At 32.8% G+C, this 23,029-nt stretch overlaps 1 protein-coding gene across 2 annotated transcripts in view; it reads left to right on the top strand.

Moving 5' to 3' along the window:
• LOC130446327 (probable G-protein coupled receptor Mth-like 1) overlaps positions 1-23,029 on the top strand; it is a 147,716-nt gene that overhangs the window by 86,258 nt on the left and 38,429 nt on the right. For both annotated transcript variants that reach the window (XM_056782512.1, XM_056782514.1), the window contains exon 4: positions 20,863-21,041. In XM_056782512.1, the coding sequence (XP_056638490.1) occupies positions 20,863-21,041 (179 nt within the window). The remainder of the gene's footprint in view (positions 1-20,862; positions 21,042-23,029) is intronic.

The following is a 23,029-nucleotide window of genomic DNA, read 5'->3' as shown; positions in this document are numbered from 1 at the left end:
CAGTATCCGTGTACAAGTGGCCTTAAATACTAAATCTTATCGTATACAATAACTATAAATAATTGTAATTTTATATATATTTATATATTTGGCCGTTTATAGTCACAATAAATATAAGTAATTTGAGACTGAGGGGTTCAAGTGTCTAGTAAAATACAAGACACTTGGAATCCCTTAACTATGAAGTTGGTTCCCATTGAGAGTGGTAAGTGTATAAACTGCCTTAAATACTAAATCTTATCGTATACAATAGAAACTGTAAATAATTATAAAACAGTAGACAAGGGACATTTATGACCTTTTACAGTCACATTAATATAGGACAAAAATTAAGTAATTTGAGACAATACGTTAATGGAGATTCAAGTGTCTAGTCGCAGATAAGTTACACTTGGAATCGCTCAACTATGAAGTTGGTTCCCATTGAGAGTGGTAAGTGTACAAACTGCCTTAAATACTAAATCTTATCGTATACAATAGAAACTGTAAATAATTTTAAAACAGTAGACAAGGGACATTTATGACCTTTTACAGTCACATTAATATAGGACAAAAATTAAGTAATTTGAGACAATACGTTAATGGAGATTCAAGTGTCTAGTCGCAGATAAGTTACACTTGGAATCGCTCAACTATGAAGTTGGTTCCCATTGAGAGTGGTAAGTGTACAAACTGCCTTAAATACTAAATCTTATCGTATACAATAGAAACTGTAAATAATTTTAAAACGCTTATAAAACGAACTAGACACTAAAGGCATAAACGTGATTGAAGGAAAGCTAAACTATTTGCATTTTGACGATGATATTGTGTTGTGCCTAAAAATAAACAGTACCAATGACAAATTTAGTCCCCAGTCGTAACCTAATCCAATGTTAGAAAGAAAATAATTCTGGGACATTAAATTCGAATGAGAAGAAGCAATAGAAACTTCGAACTAAACAAAGAGATAGGATCGACCTAAACTGAAACATGTTTTCAAGTCAACAAGTCTCAAATGAAAGGTGTTTGCCCAATGCGTTCTTCCAGTATTGACTTATGATTGGGAAACACTAACATAGGTACAAAAAAATGTAAGTAAAATAAAATAACTCAATGAGCCATGGAGAGGTCCATGTTATGAGAACAAAAGTCACAAATTTAAAAAGTAAGTGGGCTGGACATGTCGCAAGATTGTCCGATAATAGATGGGCAAAGAGAATATTAGAACGGTTTCCTAAAGGATGAGGTATATGGAAAAAGGGGGCAACCTTGGACGAGATGGACGGACGATTTGAAAAAGATATCTTCCAACTGGATCCAAGATGTCGAAGACCGAGTAAAAGTTCTTGTTAAGATAGGTTTATGTTCAGAAGTAGACTGTAGGCTGTTAAATGATGATTATCTATTTGATGTTTAAAGGATTATTAACTCGACGTGCCAAATCTCAAACTTGGATTCTGGTGCATTAAATATGAGAACGGCTTCACCGAGAAGTAACGTTTAATTGTTTTTAATCATTTATAGACAAACATTTATGTAAAAGTGTTTAGAAGAATTTCCCCTTTTTTACCAATATTTTTGGTCTCGAATTTTCCATTAAATTTTTGCGTTTCTCTAGAAATTTATGGGTTTTATTTTCTTTTATAGATTTTTTTTTCAGACAACAAAGGGGGCGAAATCGTATCAACGAATTCGTTTTTTTTTCTTTTATAATCTTTATAGTAACAGCCGTAGTTATATTACAATGATTCAAATTAGCACTGTATGATGTCTTTTTCGTTATTTTTAATCAATTAAGTTGTAACAAAGGGCCGTGGTCCGCCCCTAGATATGCTACTGATTCATTTTGTGCCATTTCTATTGAGTATTTAGGGAAAACAAGCGTACTAGCTGACTAATTCGTGAAACTTGTTGAATTTTATAAAGTCGTGACTTATTTTTCTATATATCAATACGGGGGTTTTACCAAAACTACTCTCTTCTATATACTTATACGTATGACTATCAATCAAAAGCTCCAGGAACAGAACAAAAATTTTATATAGGAAATTATTTGAAAGAAAGACTTCAAAGGAAAGTACAAGCGTTCTTCTTTAGAAAAAAATTTCCGCTGAAAAGATATTGTAGGATGAAGAAGAAATTACCTAAATATTATAAAAGAAATAAGAAACCAAAGAAGAAATATATTTTATTTAGATGAAACATGGACCAATGAGGGTATACACCAAATAAATTTGGGCTAGATGAAACTATTACAAGTCGAAGACTTACTGGTTTAAATCCACCAACAGGAAAGGGGCGCAGACTGATAAATAGTACATATCGACATTTCAAACGGTTCTGTTAAAGATGGTTCAATGACTTTTATATCTACTCGTACCAGTGACTACCCTGAGGACATAAATGCTGCCGTTTTTAAAGAATAATTCGAACAAATAATAGATCTTCTTCCTCAGAACTGTATAGAAGTAACGAATAATGCATGTCATCATTTGAGACGTGATGGTTGTTAGATCTCCAGCATATCCTTGCGAACTAAACCCGATTAAACTGGTTTGGGCACATTTTTGGAGGCTATAAATAGCCTGAAGCATGATACGATTGAAGAAAAATGTTCTTCAAGCCTTGTGGGAAAATGACACATTTCAGAAAACACTCAACTTCTTTACCGTTTTGGTTAAGTTAGGTTAAATATTTCATACAATAATACTCAATGTATAACTTGAAAAAATATTTTAACTAAAAGAAGTGGTACGCCTATGGATTACGAACGATCCATTATTTTATTACTCTGACCCATTCACTGAACTTGTTTGAGGTACTTTATTATCTTAGCATAACTTTTTTGATAGATGAAAATTAAACAATAAACGAGACTTTGTAAATCGTAAAGTTTTTTGGTAAATGGTAAAAGGTGAAGAATAATAATGAAATCGATATTTAGTCAACGAAAATTTTATTTAATTATATTTTTTTTATTTGAAATGTACGCCAATGGACCTCACTGATTGCTATGTTTCGCTTATATTGAAATATAGCCGATTCGGCGATTTTATTCAAATAAACTATTAAAATAATTTTTAAAAACTAAACATGTCACCGGTTACGATATTAAACATACATCGAACGTGTCAGTATTTAAAAATTTATGAATCCGCATATTTTATATGTTTACAAATAAATTAATGATAAACGTGTAGTGAAGTCGATTCCTTTCAGTATCTCGATCAACATCAAACGGAATTTTTGTCTGTCTTTGAATGCAACCTACTTTTGTTGACGTTTATTATAACTAGGAATATTTATATTAATTTTGTCGAACGTTTGTTTTATTTCTAGTTACACAATGTTATAAATATTTTTGACGGCAGTTAGACATCCGACTTTCAAAATTATAACGTTTTTGGTTTGAGAGTGAACAGCTAATGACACTGACACCATCAGCTGTGAAAACAAAGTAGAAAATGCGCTTTATTAATGCACTGTCAAGCATAAAATTAAAGTCGTGCAGTATTTTCGAAATTTTTATTCTTGTCGAATTTTCAATTATCACATAGAAACTAAATATCATCTTGAAAAACCATAAGAATTTCTATTGTTCAACATTAATCAATAAATACTAATTTTTTCTTTGAATCGCACACCCATAAGGACATTTACTATATTAGAATGTGGTCAGCGTTTAACGTGCCCACAAAAGCTCTACTTTTGCACTAAAAACACTAAACCATCGCACTTATTCTTTCTAACCCACTATTATCAAGGAGCTGGATTGCCTCGACGTTGACATTATGATGACTTTTGTCTAATTTCTTGATGATCTGGTCAACAGTGTCCATTTCCAGGTACCTATGGAGGTCATTACTGCGAATGTACCAAGAATCATGTTCCTCAATACTTTGTTTTAGAAACTTTGGAAGATTGTTATTTTGCTTGCTTTTGAGCATCACCATAGTTGAATACCATAAATCCGTACATGATTAAGTCTCTGCTTATAAAGTATAAGCTGTTTATGTAAAGAAGGAATGAAGTTTTTTCCAATTAATTAGCCAGTACATTTTTCTATAATTCAGTCAAAGTTCTTTTCTTTTCTTTTTTACTTACTTACTATCGAAGTTTGACAAGGTAAGTATTTTGAGTTTGAGTATGGAATCAGTTTATTATTTATTCTGACTATTGGAATATGATCTATTCTTTTCCTTGTGAAGTTAGGTTAGGTTGGGAGTTATTAAAACCGCAAATAAAAAAGTTAAAACAAAATCGCCCGATCTCTTACTGAAAAATAAGGTGAGGAAGGGGGGAAAACTGTTTAAAATACAATTTTATATGTAATTATATGGAAAAAAATTATTTCCCAAAAAAAAATTCGTCATTAATTATATACATTATTACATTATTGTTTATTATCGTCGTCGTCGATATCGTCGATGTCGATTGTAGGTGAGGGATTAGTACAGCTGTCACCATTGCATTCTAAGCAAGCTGCAGTACAGTTCAATCCATTTTTCCTGCACCCACAACATGATCAATATCCCGTTTTGCAGGCGCAAAAAATCATTTTTAATAAAGTTTCTGGAGCTGGTCGCTGCGTCATTGTTTGCTGTATCTATATTTCGCTTTCATATTTCCAACCCCATTCTTCAAACGATATTTCTCCTAGGAGCCATGTTTGAATTTGCAAAACTACTCTTCTAAACTGTTCAAAAGTGGCTGCAGTAGGTGGTAAAGACGCCAATTTAACACATTTATATGTAACAAGATATAAAGATTCATTGATTGGCACTGGATTCCTCTGGTATAAACCATTATTGTAGGATTTTATTAACTTCATTGATCAAAACTAGAAATTATTTTGCTCCAATTGACAACTTAATTGTTGTTTCTATAAATAAATGATTAAAACATCTTATAAATAATATTTTATAACACTGGAATAAGTAGACCAGGGAATATGGAAGTTATTTAAGAATACGATGCGCCCCTCATTTCTATGAATAAACAACTAAATTCTATGGCATTTTTTTTACTATTGCTCTGAAATCTCCTCTTGTTATATTAACGCTATCTTCAAAATTTCTCCGAACTCGAAACAAATAATAAATGGTGGAGAATGCTTTAAAGAAATAACAACTGGTAGCAACTATGATCTAATTTTATATACGTATGCTTCCAAGAATGAAACAGGAGTAGGCCGCGTAGTTACAACGTCGCAATTTCCACTCAAATCATCCCTAATTTCACCAATTTGCAGTGTTCAAACTGGTGAACTATTTAGCATTCCACAAGCCATCAATTTCATCACCACTCGTTATAATCAGATTGCGATATGTACAGACTCACTCGCTTGAATTTCATCTATTAAAAATATATTTACTCATCACCCTGTTGTTCAATCTAAATAACAGTTACTATCAGCTGGTTACTTTCCCATATTGGAATCGTAGGTAACCAATTAGCAGATCAACAAGCAAAAAGTTGCGAGAATAACGTAGCAACAAAACTTGAACACTCTATACGTCACCCTCAACCAAGTAACTTCGCAGGCTTTTCCAGACACGACTTAACATTTGTAAGATGGATAAGAATCGGCCATTCAAGACTCCCTCGCGGTTATCTAATGTCTTTTACCGCCAGACCCATTCCCACCAATTGCAGTTTCAATTTGACTATGAATTACCTGGAGCAAATCTCTTTCGTATTTCACTTCCTAAAGTCCGTTTGACATGATGCAAGACAACGTGCAATGCAATGTAAGACACAATTTTTCTTGATGAAAAGCATGCGCAGATGAAATTGAGCTGATTGTTTCAAGCAAGATCCATTTTCACCAGTTGCAGTTCCAATTTGACGATGAAACACATAATGACTGAATGTCTCCCAAAGATTACAGTTCCAGTTCAAGACCAATATCAATCCTAAGAAGTGGATTCCATATTAGGATAGGTACATTGATATCGAAGATTAATACAATCCATAAATTTTCAAAGAAGAGTTAAAAAACGTAAGAGAGTAGCCAAAACTCGATTGATACATACTAAAACGAAGCTATCAATAACAAAATTAGATAAAACTTGTGATTGGTATACTTTTTTCCACTTCTTTATACATTTTCATCATCGTTTTGTTGATTTTCGTAATAATAAATAATACAATTTATGGCAGTTAAAAATAGTTAAATATTCCATATTTTCCAATCAAAATTTATCACAATCTATGAAAAATAAACGTTTAAAAGGTCGATACGTTCTGGTCATTCTCTAATACTACACTGGAAAGTAGGAAATCCACAATTACTGTGAATCAAAGTTTTGTTTCTATAAAATCGGACGAGTCGTTCAGAGAAATAATTAATCACAGATTTCATTCTTAAACACGCCAATGGGTTTTCTTAAAATTACGAAAATAGTATACCGAAAATAAATATATATATATATAATCAATTGAGTTATAAAATCGAGAAATATGATTTGTTATTACACAGCAATTGGAAATTTTATATAGGCGAGGAGAAAACGTTTCTAAGAAAATCGAACGATCTTTTATTTTTAGAACAGAGGTGTCCGACCTGGAAATACGTATCGGGATTAACAATTTTTGTTTTTTACTATGCTTTAAATGAGTAAGTTCAGATCTGATTGTGTGTGTCCATTTGAAACTATGTCACATAAAAGAAAAAAAATCGTTTTATTAATTTTTATTCAAAATATTTTATAAAGTTTACATAATGTCAGCCCATGACCCGAACTAATGTTTTTCAATAAGAATCATTGAACAAGAAGTGATATTTCTTTATTTAAACGGCGCCACAGTCCTTAGAGAACCACGTGCTACTGAACAATCGACTGACTGCCAATCCTTTCTGTACTAAGCATGGTGCCTCCAACGTCGAACCACTAGCTGAATCAGATCTATCTCAACCAGCGAAGGCGCGGTTTTCCTCTCAGTTTCCGGGACGGTATTTTCGGTACTTGGTTGACAGCAAGTACTGCACTGTCTTCTTAAAAAATTACGTGAAATTATACAGAAAAATTTATTATAAGACAATAAAAGGTGCTATAACTTCTTCTCATGATCCGCTTTCATATCTTCCTGACGCAAATGCCAACTTACACAGTTTCTTCTTCATGCCCGTAGTTTTAGCAGAGCTTCACAGTACAATTAATGACATCAATTATGTCATCAATAAATACTCACCTGGAACTGATGGACTCACATCAAAAATGTTTTTGAGTCCCCCCGATTGCAAATTAAATCACCTTACCACAATAATTCATTTCAGTTTCATTTCAAAATGGTACGTTTCCCAATTTCTTTGAGACGGCTAAAATTATACCTATGCATAAAGGAAGAGATAAAAGTCGGATCGAGTCAGATCATGTTGGGTCGGTTGGGTTAAGTCGGGTCGAGTCGTGTCGGATCGGGTAGAGTTAGTTGGGTAAGGTTAGGTTACGTTAGTTTAGTTTAAGTTAGCTTACAGTAGTTTGGTTTAAGTTAGTTAACGTTAATTTACGTTAGTTTACGTTAATTCACGTTAGTTTACGTTAGTTTACGTTGGTTTACGTTGGTTTACTTTGGTAGTTTACGTTAAGTTACGTTGGTTTACGTTAGTTTACGTTAAGTTACGTTGGTTTACGTTAGTTTACGGTAGTTTACGTTGGTTTACGTTAAGTTACGTTAATTTATGGTAGTTTACGTTAAGTTACGTTAGTTTATGGTAGTTTACGTTAAGTTACGTTGGTTTACGTTAAGTTTACGTTGGTTTACGTTAGTTTATGTTAAGTTACGTTAGTATACATTCGTTTACGTTGGTTTACGTTAGTTTACGTTAATTGAAGTTAGTTTACGGCAGTTTACGATAAGTTACGGTAGTTTACGTTCATTTACGCTAGTTTACGTTAATTGACGTTAGTTTACGGTAGTTTACGTTAGTTTACGTTGGTTTACTTTGGTTTACGTTAAGTTACGTTAGTTTATGGTAGTTTACGTTAAGTTACGTTGGTTTACATTAGTTTACGTTAAGTTACGTTAGTTTACGGTAGTTTACGTTGGTTTACGTTAAGTTACGTTAGTTTATGGTAGTTTACGTTAAGTTACGTTGGTTTACGGTAGTTTACGTTAAGTTACGTTAGTTTATGGTAGTTTACGTTAAGTTACGTTGGTTTACGGTAGTTTACGTTGGTTTACGTTAATTGACGTTAGTTTACGGCAGTTAACGTTAAGTTACGGTAGTTTACGTTAATTTACGTTAGTTTACGTTAATTGACGTTAGTTTACGGTAGTTTACGTTAGGTTACGTTAGTTTACGTTGGTTTACGTTAGTTTATGGTAAGTTACGTTAGTTTACGTTGGTTTACGTTAATTTACGTTAGTTTACGTTCGTTTATGTTGGTTTACGTTAGTTTACGGTAGTTTACGTTAGTTTACGTTGGTTTACTTTGGTTTACGTTAAGTTACGTTAGTTTACGTTAATTTACATTAGTTTACTATGACTATAATGGCATTAATGAGAAAATATTAGCTTTTGGTTACTACAATAACATTTAAACGCTTCCAATAACCGTTCCAAGATCGGTCCAGATTAGTAAGCTGAAACGAACTTATCATGTCTTACAAACTATCTCATCACTCCTTATAAAAAACCGCAGACTCAGCAACCCCATTTCTTAAGATCTGTTAACATCATTTTCCTTTTTAATTTCTGAATATGTTCACTTTTAAGTCAAGCTTTGTAAATGTCAGATGTATTTTCAGTATAATCATTAATTTAAATAATATATTGATTTTCTAAAAAACGAATTTTAAATATCGTCAATTAATTCATATGTCCAAGACTGGTACCTCGAAATTTACCTTTGATTTGTTTTACGTTGTACGTTTCCAGTATTTTGAACTACTACTACAATTTTTAAATGAATAGTTCAAATAAAAATAATGAAAAAATTTGAAGTTTAATTATTCTCGTTATATCTTAAGCGTATAAACTGGGGATTATCAATGAATCACTTCCTCGATGCCGCTTTTTAGATTGCTGTATCTTCTTCCCCTCAACGGAATTACTGTGTTGATGAAAAGGGGTGCATTATTCAGGGACACTGTAAAAAATGCTACAAAACGTGACATAGGAAAGGTAACGAACATTATTTAAATATTAATCTGTTGTATTGACTCATAAGGTTAACTCTTTTGTACCAATTCATTCTAGCTTATAAATTAACATAACTATTCATCAAATTAAAGTAACAGTCATATTATTATACAAGAAAATGCAGAAACTTGTGATTCAAATGTGATATAGTGTTATAGATTTGGTCAAGTTGGAACCATCATAATCAAACCCAAAAAACTACCAATAGATGTCTAATATTGACATACTCTACACTTTTTGTAAACTTACGGTCGTAATAATGTAACGTTTATACCCCAAATTTGAAAATTTCAAGTACTTCGACTTCCCAAATGTACTGAACACACTATAAATTTCTAACACCGATTTTTAGGCGTTCACGCGGCCTTTCCAAATTTTCTATAATCACAACTAAATTGAACTGTTGAGAATACACAACTTGATTTTCCTAACCAACCTAAAATTGTATTTTCGGTGAAATCTACTAGAAAAACATTCTTGGATTCAAAATAAAACGATGGTTTTTTTGATAATACGCTTTTGAGTCCAAATATTTTTCTACATGCTTGTCTGACAAGAAAAAAATGTAGGACAACATCTTCATTACGAGTGTCTGACAAGGGGTTGCCACGATGTTGAATGTTGAGCAATTGATGACGTTAATTATTAATAACATTCTGAAGTCAATACCAAAAAATCATTTAATGAATTTAGATCCGTATTTTACACACCTTTAGTACCGTTTACTTGATAAATCCACGATAACCCAAACTTCATAATGACTCATCGTTCTTACCTGTGTTGGGGAGCTTACGATGACAAACTTTCACCTTTTATAAAATAAAAAAGGTCTGGAGTTCACGGGTTTTACTTTATTATCATCTTGAACCATGACAAGAAGTTTGTCTACTGTCGGAAATTCTTTTCTAGAGACTTTCCTTCGAAATCTTTCTTTCAAATGATGTTCTATTCAAAATTTTGGTTCTCTTGGAGCTTTACTGTCCATAAATAATTCGAAACAGTAAAGTATTAATGTTTTTTCATTAACTCTTAAACGATGTTTCGAGGTTCACGCGCCCTTTCAATTTTTTTTAATAGATTACAAGTTGCTGCTGTAAAAATTTCTAACTTTCGTTAGCAAAAATCTTCTTCAAAACACAGAGTTTTTTAACAGTCCAAACCTTCTTTTATTGTTCTGTATTAGCTCAGGCACAATTTTAAAAAGTTTGGGAAATATTTAGATTATTTTGTAATAATATTTAAAATGATCATATATCAAGTTTTGGATTAGTAATTAGGTTTTATTACTCTCTGGTATATAAATGTACACTATGGAAGATGAGGTAATTATTTAGAATCGGGGCTCCACCCCAAACATACTCCAAACATTTTTTCGCGCATATGGGGTTGTTTTTTAGTGCATAGTGCATAGTGCAGAAACATATTTTCCATCATAACACTCATTATCTTATGCATATTGAATGTCAATAATTATCGCTGTCATCTAGAGCAATAGCACATGAGCTTAGATTAGGTTAGGTTAAGTTAGATTAGGTTAGGTTAGGTTAAGCTGGGTTAGGTTAAATCAATCGTTGAAAGCTTATCGTGAAACATGTGTATGTATTTTTTACATTAAATATTATAGGTGACAGTTAAAAGATAATGAGTGTTATGATGGAAAATATGTGTCTCCCCCATCCTTAAAGTACTTTCGAAGCACTAAAAAACAACCCCATTTGCGCGAAAAAATTTTTGGAGTATGTTTGGGGTAGAGCCCCAATTCTAAATAATTACCGAAGATGAATATATGACATAGAATTATAAAAAGTGATGAACAAATCCGCAAAAAGGTGGATTCTCAAAATTTTATTCACGTTCACATTTTTTCGAAAATTATGGTATTATGGTATAACTACCTATTACTTTTTATTTTCGACGAACACCACTGTATCTCACCCCAATTCTTAAACCGAAAACGAAATGAATACTGCCTCCCGCTGCCTGTGGCAATAATTTCCATTTCATCAAGTAGTAAACGACGGTTTCGAAAAACGACATAACATCCAAGGGTTCATGAATACAAAGATTTGAATCATAATAATCGCGGCGGCGTGTCTTTTATCTGATTATGTTGTTTACTTGTTAATTTTGTTAACGGAATTTTTTGAGATTTCATAAGAATTCCATAATCGCATAATCTTGTCAGTAAATATTATATATATTTCACTCATAAGAATCCCGTTCCGTTTCATTCAGTACACCTACTAATTGGAGAAACAAGCAATTCCGAAAAGTACACCAACATTTGTTTACCAGGAATGTTCGAAAAAATCGCAGAAGACGAATCATTCTTCACCACGAAAATGCGAGCTCTCACACACCAGTTGAAACTAAAATCTTTTTGAACAGTCAAAACATCGAATTGATTTGTCATCCGACGTCCAGTCCTTGTTTGGAACTCAACGATTTCTTTTTATTCCCGTAAATCAAAAATAAATTGGAAGGTCTACATCTGAAGAAGCAGTTAATTCGTTTAAATCATATAAATCGGAAAAAATGCTTTGATAATTGGTTCTAATGTATGAAAAAGTGTATTAATCTTAACCCTTAACTGCATCACGTATCGTAAATATTGCTACTGACATCTGTTGGCTTGTATAAGAATTTTATTGTGTTGTACGGCCGAGACAACATGTATTAGAAGATAATATGAAATTCTTCTGCCTCCAGACCAACAACAGTTGTTCGTACTGATGGATTTGAGCATTGGCCACAATTTGAAGAAAAAAGGAATACATGCAAATATGATAGCTGTAAAGCATTGACGAATGTCATCTGCAGGAAATGTATACTGAAGTTTTGTATAAACAAAAAGAGATACTGTTTTTTTTGAGCTCCATCGGGAAAACAAAGAGATTTTTCGCAATGTTATTTGAAACATAAATAAATTTTGAGTAATACTTTGTTGATAACATTTTTTTTATTTTAATTATGACAAAAATGTGATTTTTTAAATAAAATCCATGTTTAGGTAGAGTCAATTCATTTATAAAATTCACGCAGTTAAGAATTAATAGAGAATATTGAAAAGGAAAAAAGCCATATCCAATATAAATATTTGTTTTTATTCGTACACCTAAAAATCGAAGTAGCTTTCAAAGAAATGTTAAAAATCCCATTAAATTATTATAATTTTATATTGTGAGCAGTAAATATGATGACGATACGCTGTAGTTATAGTAATTATATGAAAAATGATGATAATTGATTAAGAAATCATGTCATTTCTTATGAAACGATCGAATAATAAGGAAAAGTCATACTCTGGAATTAGAAAATTGCATCTATTGAACAGCATAGTCTTAGATTTTAATTTTACATAGGCTGATCCTTGTGCTCCGTGTTTATAGTATAACACCGAATTCGAAAGAGTGACATCTAAGTCGCGAAGCCACGTTTTGGCTGCGCTGGTTGCTCAGCACAGCAACCACTGTTCAATCTGGTCGCGTTCCAGTGTAGCATACGAATCTTTTTACACCGGCCCACCAATCGCCACATAGGAATTCTCGTAATTACAGATCTTAACTCAGAGATTGTATCGATACGTTTTTAATCAAGTGTTCTAAACATATACGACACTATCATACATTTATTTGAATACCTCGTGAAGAAAGCTGCTATTAGGACCTGAATTAATTTTAACTTAAATGCCTACTTCTTTTAAAATAACTACAGATTCTCTTCTAGTGAAATACATATTCTCATTTGAGTATCTGCTTCCGTTATGTTATCTCTTATTAGGTCTAACAACTCGAAAAAACTTATTGTCGTCTGTACGTAGTGCATGAATCCTTTTGATGTTCTTAAAGAAAGAATTGGATGTATTGGAGCGACAGAAGCAACAAATATTCGTTAGCAACGTTATCGTTTATACTAAACAGTGAACTGATCTATGGATTGCCTTCTTTTTCGTCTTCTTTTAGTTTCCTAACATCGCATTATCGCCCAATTGTACTCTTGATCTTACGGACCAAATCTAGTGATCTCTAAAGTTTCTAAAACTAAAGTTTCATCATTTACAAATACATTGCAACCTTTCTTATTAAATAACACCACCATTGAATCAGTAAAATTCTTAGTGCTTGTTGTGGACAATTTCCAGATCAGTTTCCAAAGAACTGAACTTATCCACCTCTTATGGGTCGAATCTCCGATATGTCCTTCCCTTTTGGTGTACGTGTGGGCGACTCAATTTGAGCGAATCTTCAAACTACAAAAGAGATATTCACTCGGACTTCTTTAAAAGTTTAAAAATTCTGACTCCTCCTTCATCTTTGACTCCGCAAAATCACTTGGTAATTGAAATCAAATCGATATCATCTTTGACCGGATTCCGCAATAATTTGAGGACATATTTACTGGAAAGTGCCTTCTACTCTGTAAACGACTTCTAGTCTAATAATAATATAATTCCGGACATGCTGTATATTGGTCTAATTTTTGTTATGGACTTATTGTATTACTATTACCTATAATTTTGTTATTCATTGTGGTTTTCTTTTGTATATTGAAATTTGTATCTTTATTTAGATATTTTTACGTTTGTTGTAGTTTTTACAAGCTTTCGTCTACAAATTGTAACAATTTTTTGACAAGCGTTTCTCCATCTCGGTGATTTTCAGACTGACAACTGGTTGTTCGAATGGTTGTGGTCTCTCATACCATGTGGTACTTACTGTCGGACTGAACATGAAAAAAATGTTTGCACGATGAAAATCTGTGAAGGGATTAATATCTTGACCGGTAGCCAAGCTAAATTGGGTTGGAAATGCTTGGACAAATTTCATAAGTTCTAACACAAAAAGAGAACAAACGGGAAAGGATGGAAATGGAATAGGTTAGATTGTCCGAACCGAAAAAACCAATTGTTCATAATTTGTTTGAACAATTGCGATTTAAAGAAAACTTACCAGTTTTTGAGAAAAACGCCGGGCGTATTTGGATTGAGCTGCTCAAAATAGATCCTTGACCCTATGATTGCGCACGGTATTTTATTCGTTTTATCAGCCAATTTAAAAGATTTCATGATGCTATATCGACATAAATTTTCGCTTCAGATATGATGCATTATACGAACACATTCAGATAGTGTTACTTGTAACTTTATATTTCTGTGAAGATTGAGTTTCACAGGAAAAAGTATTAAAATCCTTTTATTGTTTCAGCTTACATAGACGTTCAGATTTATCAGTAATTGTATGAGTTTCACATTGAATATTATAGATATAATCATTTCAAAACATCAGCATTAATTTAACACAGTGATGTATTATAAAATAAATAAAAATCATTCCAATTTATACTGCCTCTGATAGTTTTTACATTTGTCAAATTGCATGCAAGTCAAAATATTTCATAAATTAATATTGGGCATCGTTTGACGAGTCTCTTACCCCTAACAAAACTTACAGAAGTAAAAGTAAACAAATTCCTAAGTTCAAACTTTATTTAATTTTTTGTGAATATTTTAAAAATGAAAATAACAAAACTAGGTAAAGTAAACAAGAAAAAAGTGGACAGTACATGCCTTGCTTTTGGAAACTGATGGAAAGGAACTGGTGGGAATGGGTCTGGCGGTAAAAGACATTAGATAACCGCGAGGGAGTCTTGAATGGCCGATTCTTATCCATCTTACAAAGGTTAAGTCGTGTCTGGAGAAGCCTGCGAAGTTACTTCGTTTAGGGTGTTGTCTAGAGTGTTCAAATTTTGTTGCTACGTTATTCTGGCAACTTTTTGCTTGTTGATCTGCTAATTGGTTACCTACGTTTCCAATATGGGAAGGTAACCAGCTGATAGACAGTAACTGTTATTTTTTGGGATGTGAGAGATTGGTAGGAGTCATGTATAGATTGGACAATAGGGTGAATTATATTTTTTATAGATAATAGATAAAAAATTAACAAAATTACCTCTGAGGTAATTCAAAATGTTGTACGAGAATTCCAAAATCGCCTCGGTTATTGTCAAGAAGTGAATGGTGGTTATTTTGAACATTTAATTTAATTGTAAACTTTTATGATAGAGACATTATCAAAATTTTACATATTAAAAATTGATTTTCTTAGTAATAATTGCACCAAATTTTAAAAACAAACTTCATATTGTGTTAATTACAATTTTCTAGGGTGTGCTTATAAAAAAGAGCTGGTGCTGGAGTGGGATGATATTTTCATACTGTAAATTGTCAATTTAAGAATAAAAATCGATCTGTATCAGATTTTTTCCACATAGTACATAATAAAATTGAATTAATTCCATACCTATGGATGTATACAAATAATTTCATTTCAAAGTAATTAAGTAAGTTTAATACGATAATTATAGCAAATAATCACTGCTAATTGATTTGTTATTTTCCGCTCTTCTATATTATATCAAATTGCATTTACCCTGAAATTTCAAATTCGCAAAGGAAGAACAAAATTTTAAGTTAGTGGTGAACACTTCAAATCCGCATACATCGATTTTAAAACCCCAAACAATGACAATTACTTCGATTTATCACAATAGACAAACAGCTGCGTAAATCTATTATTAATTTAATAATACATACTTCTACTCCATAACTATTATATCTTATAGAATTGTAGAATGTTTTTAGGGGAATTGTGAATTCAATAGAAAATGCGGGTACTACAAAAATTGCCGGATAACAAACAAACTGAACTTTATGTATGAAACACAAAAATACCTCGGAAACGGCTTGTACGAATTGTTGATTTGGAATTACATTGTTGTCAGATCTTTCGTTTTACTGAAATTATTCACCCTGTTGTTGGAATCCCTTAAAAATGTACTATATCTCTAAATTTCTACGACCTACCATTAAATAGGATGTGGTGGCTTACATCGTGAATCTCTTTTTCTGATTTAAAGAATATCTTGCTGAAAATAACTTAATACAAATAAACTTTCCAATATTTAATTGACTGCACAAAACTTAGTAGTGGAAATGGATTTAAGGCATTCTGTTTGTAAGACCAATTTTTTCTTATATAACTTTTTTGATAAATTTTTACTCGTCACCGAGATACGGTATCATCAATTATTATTACAATGACAAACACTAAACATGCCACACTACTCAAATTATTTATTTTGTTTTTGCCACGTATACTCATTATTGTATAAATGGCTTTTGATTCCTTGTGAACTGTTGAATCGTATTTCAGGTACAATGATGATAGACAGTCGTTTTATTGATTGTTTTCGTACTAGTTTCATTCAGTGATTTATAATTTATTGCTGTGTTTGTATGATTATGCCAAGAAAGTATAATAACCATCATAACATTTTTTGTTATATTTGAAACCGAATTATCTTCAAAACTTCAAACACAAATTTCACAATTTTGAGTTATCGTCAGTATTTTGGTTTCCCTGTGGTCCACCAAGACAAACCTTCGGCTCTCCATGTGTTAAGAATTTCGGTCATTGAAGGTAGAGGTTCTTACGCCCTTTGCTGTACTCATCATTTGAACTAACCTTGACTGCTATTTAAAGAAACATTTAGTGAGTATTTACCTAATTTACAGCCAACTAAGAGACCACAGTACTTAATAGTGACTATTTAACTATACCAGTTACATCTGCGTCTGTTTCGATTAATAATTTACTTCGAGCGAATGGCGGCCCTTGATGGTGATGAATTTGAGTTGGCAGAAATATCAAATATGACACACTTTTTAATTCGAGAGGACCTAAAGTCGGTGAGTTTAAAAGCCAGCGAGTGATCGAGTAAGTGAGTGTCGATGACACGAAAATCATTCTACTCGCTCAGTAGCGAACTAGCCAGCGAGTTGACACTACGTGTTGTTTTGTGTGACCGTGTGACGTGCTGCCTGCATTTTTCGTTTAAATTTTAAGCTGAAAAATGAAGCGGAACACTCGTGATATAATAGAGCTCCTCAACATCTACGAGCAGTACTCAATTTTATGGAATATACAAAAAAACTCTTAGTGAAACTTAACGAAAAACAATTAACTGAGGGTATGGATGTGAAGCAATTAAAGACGTATACTGGTGTAGAGAACGACGTGGACCCCCAAAAATTTCTTCTATGTATCGGTTCGCCGCTCCACCTCCAGTTTCAGTAAAAACCAATTCGGTTTTTACTTCTATTGAAATGCCCGCCCAAACTATCCAGGAACATTTTTTTTATGCGCAATACTGAACATATCTTCAGGTCTTCTGTAGACTCGTCCTCTTCCATCGTTACCATGCAGGCACACTCTGTTTTAGTCGTAATTTGGGGTTAATTTGGGTCCAATAGTTGGTATGTTTGGCTCAAGGTTAGCTGCCTCAAGTCTTCTTCTTCTTCTCTTCTCAGAACCGTGTTTTCAATTAAAGCTTTCACTCTCTTGATAACGATGGTAAACTCTGGAAACAGCAGACAAATAGTCAGCGCACTGGCAACTTGATTTTTACTCTTTCATAATAGGTTGACCATTTGTTGTGCTTAGTTTCAGGTAGAATCTTTACTTAACGATACAGGTGATATGTATGATGGCTAATTGATAGTGTTGAGTCAGATAGATAACCTTTAACAACGATCAGACGTCAGAGAGAGAGTGAGTGAGAGCAAAAAACATTACAATAATCCATATCATTCTGAAGCTTCAAGATTTTACTAATTTGTCAGTGACTTGCAATTGCAAAGGATCGTCTGGGTCGATTTTTTTGCTCTTGAATGTATGTTGAATGCTTATTGAGTTTGCAACAAAGTTTAAATTGCTCGAAAGTCGAGTTCAAAGATCCCATGATATAGATACATATATACCAAGCTAATAAAAACGCGTTGAAATAATCCTGAACTGACTGACATAAAATCTGTTACATCAATATAGAAATAAAAATTCCAAAGAAATATAACATCCTATAAACCGAATCCGGATAACGACAAGTGTTGATAATTTTAAAACCTCTTCTCGTCAGATTTCACTATTTTAATGAGAATAGTTCGATGTCGAGTTTAGAAAATTTAGGTAAATGTGTGAAAATGTCTTTTTATCTAAGTATATATCAAATAAATTTAACTTTCAACAAATTATTATTATATTATCGTGAAGAGTGCTCCTTTCATTGAACGAATAATATAGAGAAATTCAACGGTGAGTTAAATAACTTAAAATATAAATAAAGTGGTTTCAATAATCTGACTACTATCTTCGTTGGAAGTTGAAACTATTGAGAACACACTATGCGTATATATGCCCCCTTAAATACTGATAAGTTAATGGAACTTCTCGAGTCTAAGGGACATATGGAATCGCTTAAGTAAGACGTTGGCTACCGTTAGGGAACGGTCAGTTTACAATAAATTTTAACGAATACAATAGAAGATAAGTAGGAGTTGAATAAGTAGATTTATGATTCTTCACAATCACATTAATATAAGATAAAATTAGATAATCCGAGGCTTAACCTAACACAAATTAGTATATACGAACGACATATACTGATTGAGTTTAGTAATTTACAAACCTTGTTACTATAGTTGAAATGATTCGACTAACATCGGGTTTGTACCAACCTAGACCGTTCTTGGAATCGTTTAAATGGTATTTCCTGCGCAATCTCCTCCTATGCACGGTTCTTGTAACAGTATTTGCTATCAACCAAGTAACAAAAAAACCGTCCTGGAAACGGTCCACAAACGATACCTTAGTCGGCTGGATTGCGCAGAATCTTCACCATACCAAGGATGGTTTTTTGATGGGTTGGAACGATCCTATCTATATACGAAAATCGAATCGGTACGCTCCAAATGCTTTGAATAATAAACATTCATAGATATTAAAAATAATTTTAACAGTGGTAAAAAAAACGATAAACTATTTTTAAAAATGAGAGATTAATAAAATGATGAAGCATTCGTAATCCACAGGCGCATCACTTCTTTTAGTAGACAGTTAAACTATTTTCATGCGACATAATATTAGTATAAATATAATGAATACATCCGGTGTAGATATACTTATATTTTCACCCAATAAACCATCCAATGTTTACATTTTCTCTTCTTTAATCGTCTAATTTACTGCCTATTACCAGTTTTCAGGCTTCCAATTAGTTACAGCCTTCAAAAATAATTATTTAACATCACTTATTTCCAATAAATTATTACCGTACCCATTTCAGTATAATCGTAATGATCATCAATTTCATTTTTTTGAAATTTCTCTCTTTCACAAAGAATATAGAACCGGAAAAGAACTTGATATTCTTTGAAATCAGGCAATTCCTCAAATTTTTTTCCATCTACTTGGTTGTTGAAAATTTTTGTCGTGTCTCGAGTGATAACTTGCATTAGGAAAAAAGAAAGACATCAACGTGCATGCCCTCATGGTAGTCTCCAAAACGAGTAGATTAAAAAATCAATAAACCATCTTTAACAGATTCGTTTGAACTGCCTATGTGTACCATTATCATATCAGTAAGGTGGGACTTTTAGTGGTTCCTGAGGCACAAACATGTTGAATCTACAACCACCTTTGACTAGTATTTCGTCTATTATCGCTAACTGTCCCAATCTATATACATTATGACAATTGTCATTATGTTTTCTAGTGCGAGATGAAGAACGAACTTTTGTTTCTACCTTATACGCATTTAATAGATTTAATTCTGTGCTGATAGTTTTCTCTTCCTGATATTCCGGATTTTTGTTTTCCACTTTGTTGGAGGCCCCTTTCTGAAACTTCAGAGGCACTGTCATGTTCGGATTGCAAATAATCATCTTCTAGGATTCCGTCTATACCACTTGCGTCTTCTTCGGCTTCATCAAACTATTGTATCACAATTTCTTCAATATTTTAATCATTAAAGACACTCTTTATTATTCACACTGATTTTAATTTCCATTGTCTATCGTTTCAGTTAGAAGTTCGAGTAGGGAATAAGGAAGCTGTCCAATCATTTAAGGATTACATGACAAGACCGGACCTCAGACGTGTTCGCTCACAGTTGTCTGCCGATCAAGGTTTCAACCAATAGATAAATTTATCGAAGAAGCTTATCTTCGACTTGTAACAGTTTATCTTGTCAAAATTTATTTGGTTTATATCCTTCATTGATCCATGTTTCTTTTTATAGTCACTTCTCCATACTACAATGCCGTTTCAAGCCAATAAAATAGACTTTCTGGAATGCTCTTTCCCATTGAAAACCTATTTCTCTTTTAGAAGTTCCCATAGTGTGCTTCGACGTTTAGGGTATTCCTCATCATATCGAACCAAAAGGACTTTATCTGCTGTCGGAAATTCTTTTCTAAAGTGAACGCAAGTTTTTTTTTAAATGATTTTCTATTCAAATTTTTGCTTGTTTTGGAGCTGTTTGAAACTCGCCACAAAAGCAACACCAAACGTTTTACTAACTAATATCACTGTGTCATCAACACTTTTACATAAATGTTTTTCTGTAAATGATTCAACACAATTGAATATCAATGTTTTTTCATTAACTGTTAAAGGACTGTGTAAAGTAAAGTAAAGATTTTCACTTTAGTGTTAAATGTCATTTTCCCCGCTTTTTATGTAATATATTGGTTGAAACACACTGAATTTACGTTAAAAATTGAAAACTAATCAAAAGGCCACAATATTTCGAAAAAATGGTATCTAAACTATTGAATTCATTTTAGGCCCTATCTTAGTTGTTTATATTGTGAGATATTATCAAAATTTTTTTTGTTTCAGAGACTTGCGACCGCAAAGCACTGAAAAAAGTCAAGAAAGACTACGACTCAGATTGTACGAGGTGTACGCGTGGGGAATCCCACTTCTGATTACGGTAATAGCGGCTTCCCTTGATCTGAGTTCCAATCAAGACGAAGTTTTGCGACCCAGATTCGCAGAACATAATTGTTGGTTTGCTGGTAAGTATATTCTCATTTAAAATTACCTTTGTACTCTTTATTCTAGTGTAAAATATGAATCGTGTCTTAGCTCAGTCAGTGGAGGCAATTTTTCACCAAAAGAATAAGTTATAAGGAAAAATGCTATTTTTTTTACAAGTACTTCTACTAGTTGATTTAAGGAAAACTTCAGAGGTCATTTAGATTTTCGAAATTTCCCATTATTTTAGTCGGTGATGAAGATAGAAGAAAATAAAATATATTTCGTTGTAGGATAAGTATTTCTCTATAAAAAAGGCCCTTCACACTTTTTTCGAAAAAGCTATAGTTTCCTCGAAAAAAAATAATATAGACTTGGAATGAACCAAATAGCGACGCTTTTTGATGTTGTCTTCAGTTCGGGTTCTAAGCCTGAACGAGGGTTGTTAAACCACTATGATGAGACGTAATAACGTCGAAACTAGTCACTGGTTATATATATACTATTAATATATATCGACAAAAAGGTCGATCGACATCACGCTCTTCAGAGGAGATGTAATTTAATATTCGTCGAGGCATTAGCAATATTAAATTTCGAAATAATTTATTGTTATTTCGCAGAATAAAAAAATAAACACATCCATCGAAAAGTTTAGATTTCCAGCTTGAAAATGCATTGTTTCAATATTTCATTCCAATAGGAAAATTTGAAAATCAAAATGATTTTTTTTTTGACTTTGAGAAATCGATAGACCTCTGAGGTTTTTCTGATATCAAATATTCAAATCTATTTTTCCATAAATAATTTAATGAGATGCCATTATTATTTTATGCTTTACGTTTAAATCGGCGTCACTTAACCCATTAGTGACCAGAAGCAACTCAAGTTGCACAGCACTTAAAAAAATCAATTTTACGTGAATTTCTATTTTTGGCGTTAAATAATGCAATCAACATGTAAAGGGATCCCACAGGTATAGCATGACTCATGTTGTTTATTTTTAACACCACCTGTGAGTTCTTAGGAGGGGGTTGTTTGAAACCTTCCATTCAGGACACAGATCTCTTCATGTTCAGAGGTAAGTTACCTCGTCACTATTTGGTTGTTTTGTTTCAAAATAGTTTTAAATCCTTTGTAATACCTTTGTTTAATTTATATTAAAAAATTAAATTGAAAAAAAGAAGTTTAATGACATAAATTCAAACTTGAAATTTCGATGCAACTAAAGTTGCTTCTGGTCACTTGAAGTAACAGTTTCAGTTTTACTTTGTTTCAGGCTCATATTCTTGATTTATGCAACCTCAAAAGGGTTTCACGGTCCGTCTTTCACCGAGGAAGAAATTTATTGTTTCGTCGGAATTTTATTATTTTCCGGATACCATGGACTCGCCAGGAAGAGATTGTTTTGGAATACTGATCCTGATTGCGACGTTTCTTTTGTAAGAAATGCAATGAGACGTAACCGGTTCGATGAAACCATGAGATATCTTCATCTCGCGGATAACTCCCTAATTGATGGAAGCGATAAGCTCCACAAAGTAAGGCCACTGTTCAAAATTATAAACAGTAATTTCAAAAAAATACCTCCAAAAAAAAATGTGTGTGTGGATGAATCCATGATACCTTATTTCGGACACCACGGATGTAAACAATTTATTAGGGGTAAACCCATTAGGTTCGGCTTCAAGCTGTGGTGTCTAGCAGATACCAGTGGCTATCTGTTTCATGCTGAGCCATATGCTGGTACCCACACTCAACTTCCTCCAACTGGACTAGAACAAGGGGCTGATGTTGTTTTAGGTTTGGCAGAAAACTGCACTTTACAGCCAGGTTGTAGGATCTTCTTTGATAATTTTTTACGTCAGAGAAATTGGTGAACGAGCTTACAGAAAAAGGACTTGAAGGTACCGGTACAATTAGGGAGAATAGGATAAGCTGTAAAATACTACCCCTTCAGGACAAGAAGTCTTTTTCCCGTGAAGCAAGGGGGAAAAGTCAAATTATATCAAATGGTAAACTCAATGTA

This window comes from Diorhabda sublineata, chromosome 7 (genome assembly GCF_026230105.1).
Source record: "Diorhabda sublineata isolate icDioSubl1.1 chromosome 7, icDioSubl1.1, whole genome shotgun sequence".
Classification (NCBI taxonomy): domain Eukaryota; kingdom Metazoa; phylum Arthropoda; class Insecta; order Coleoptera; family Chrysomelidae; genus Diorhabda; species Diorhabda sublineata.
Note: the sequence above shows the minus strand (reverse complement) of the source record. Positions and strands in the feature narration are given on the sequence as shown.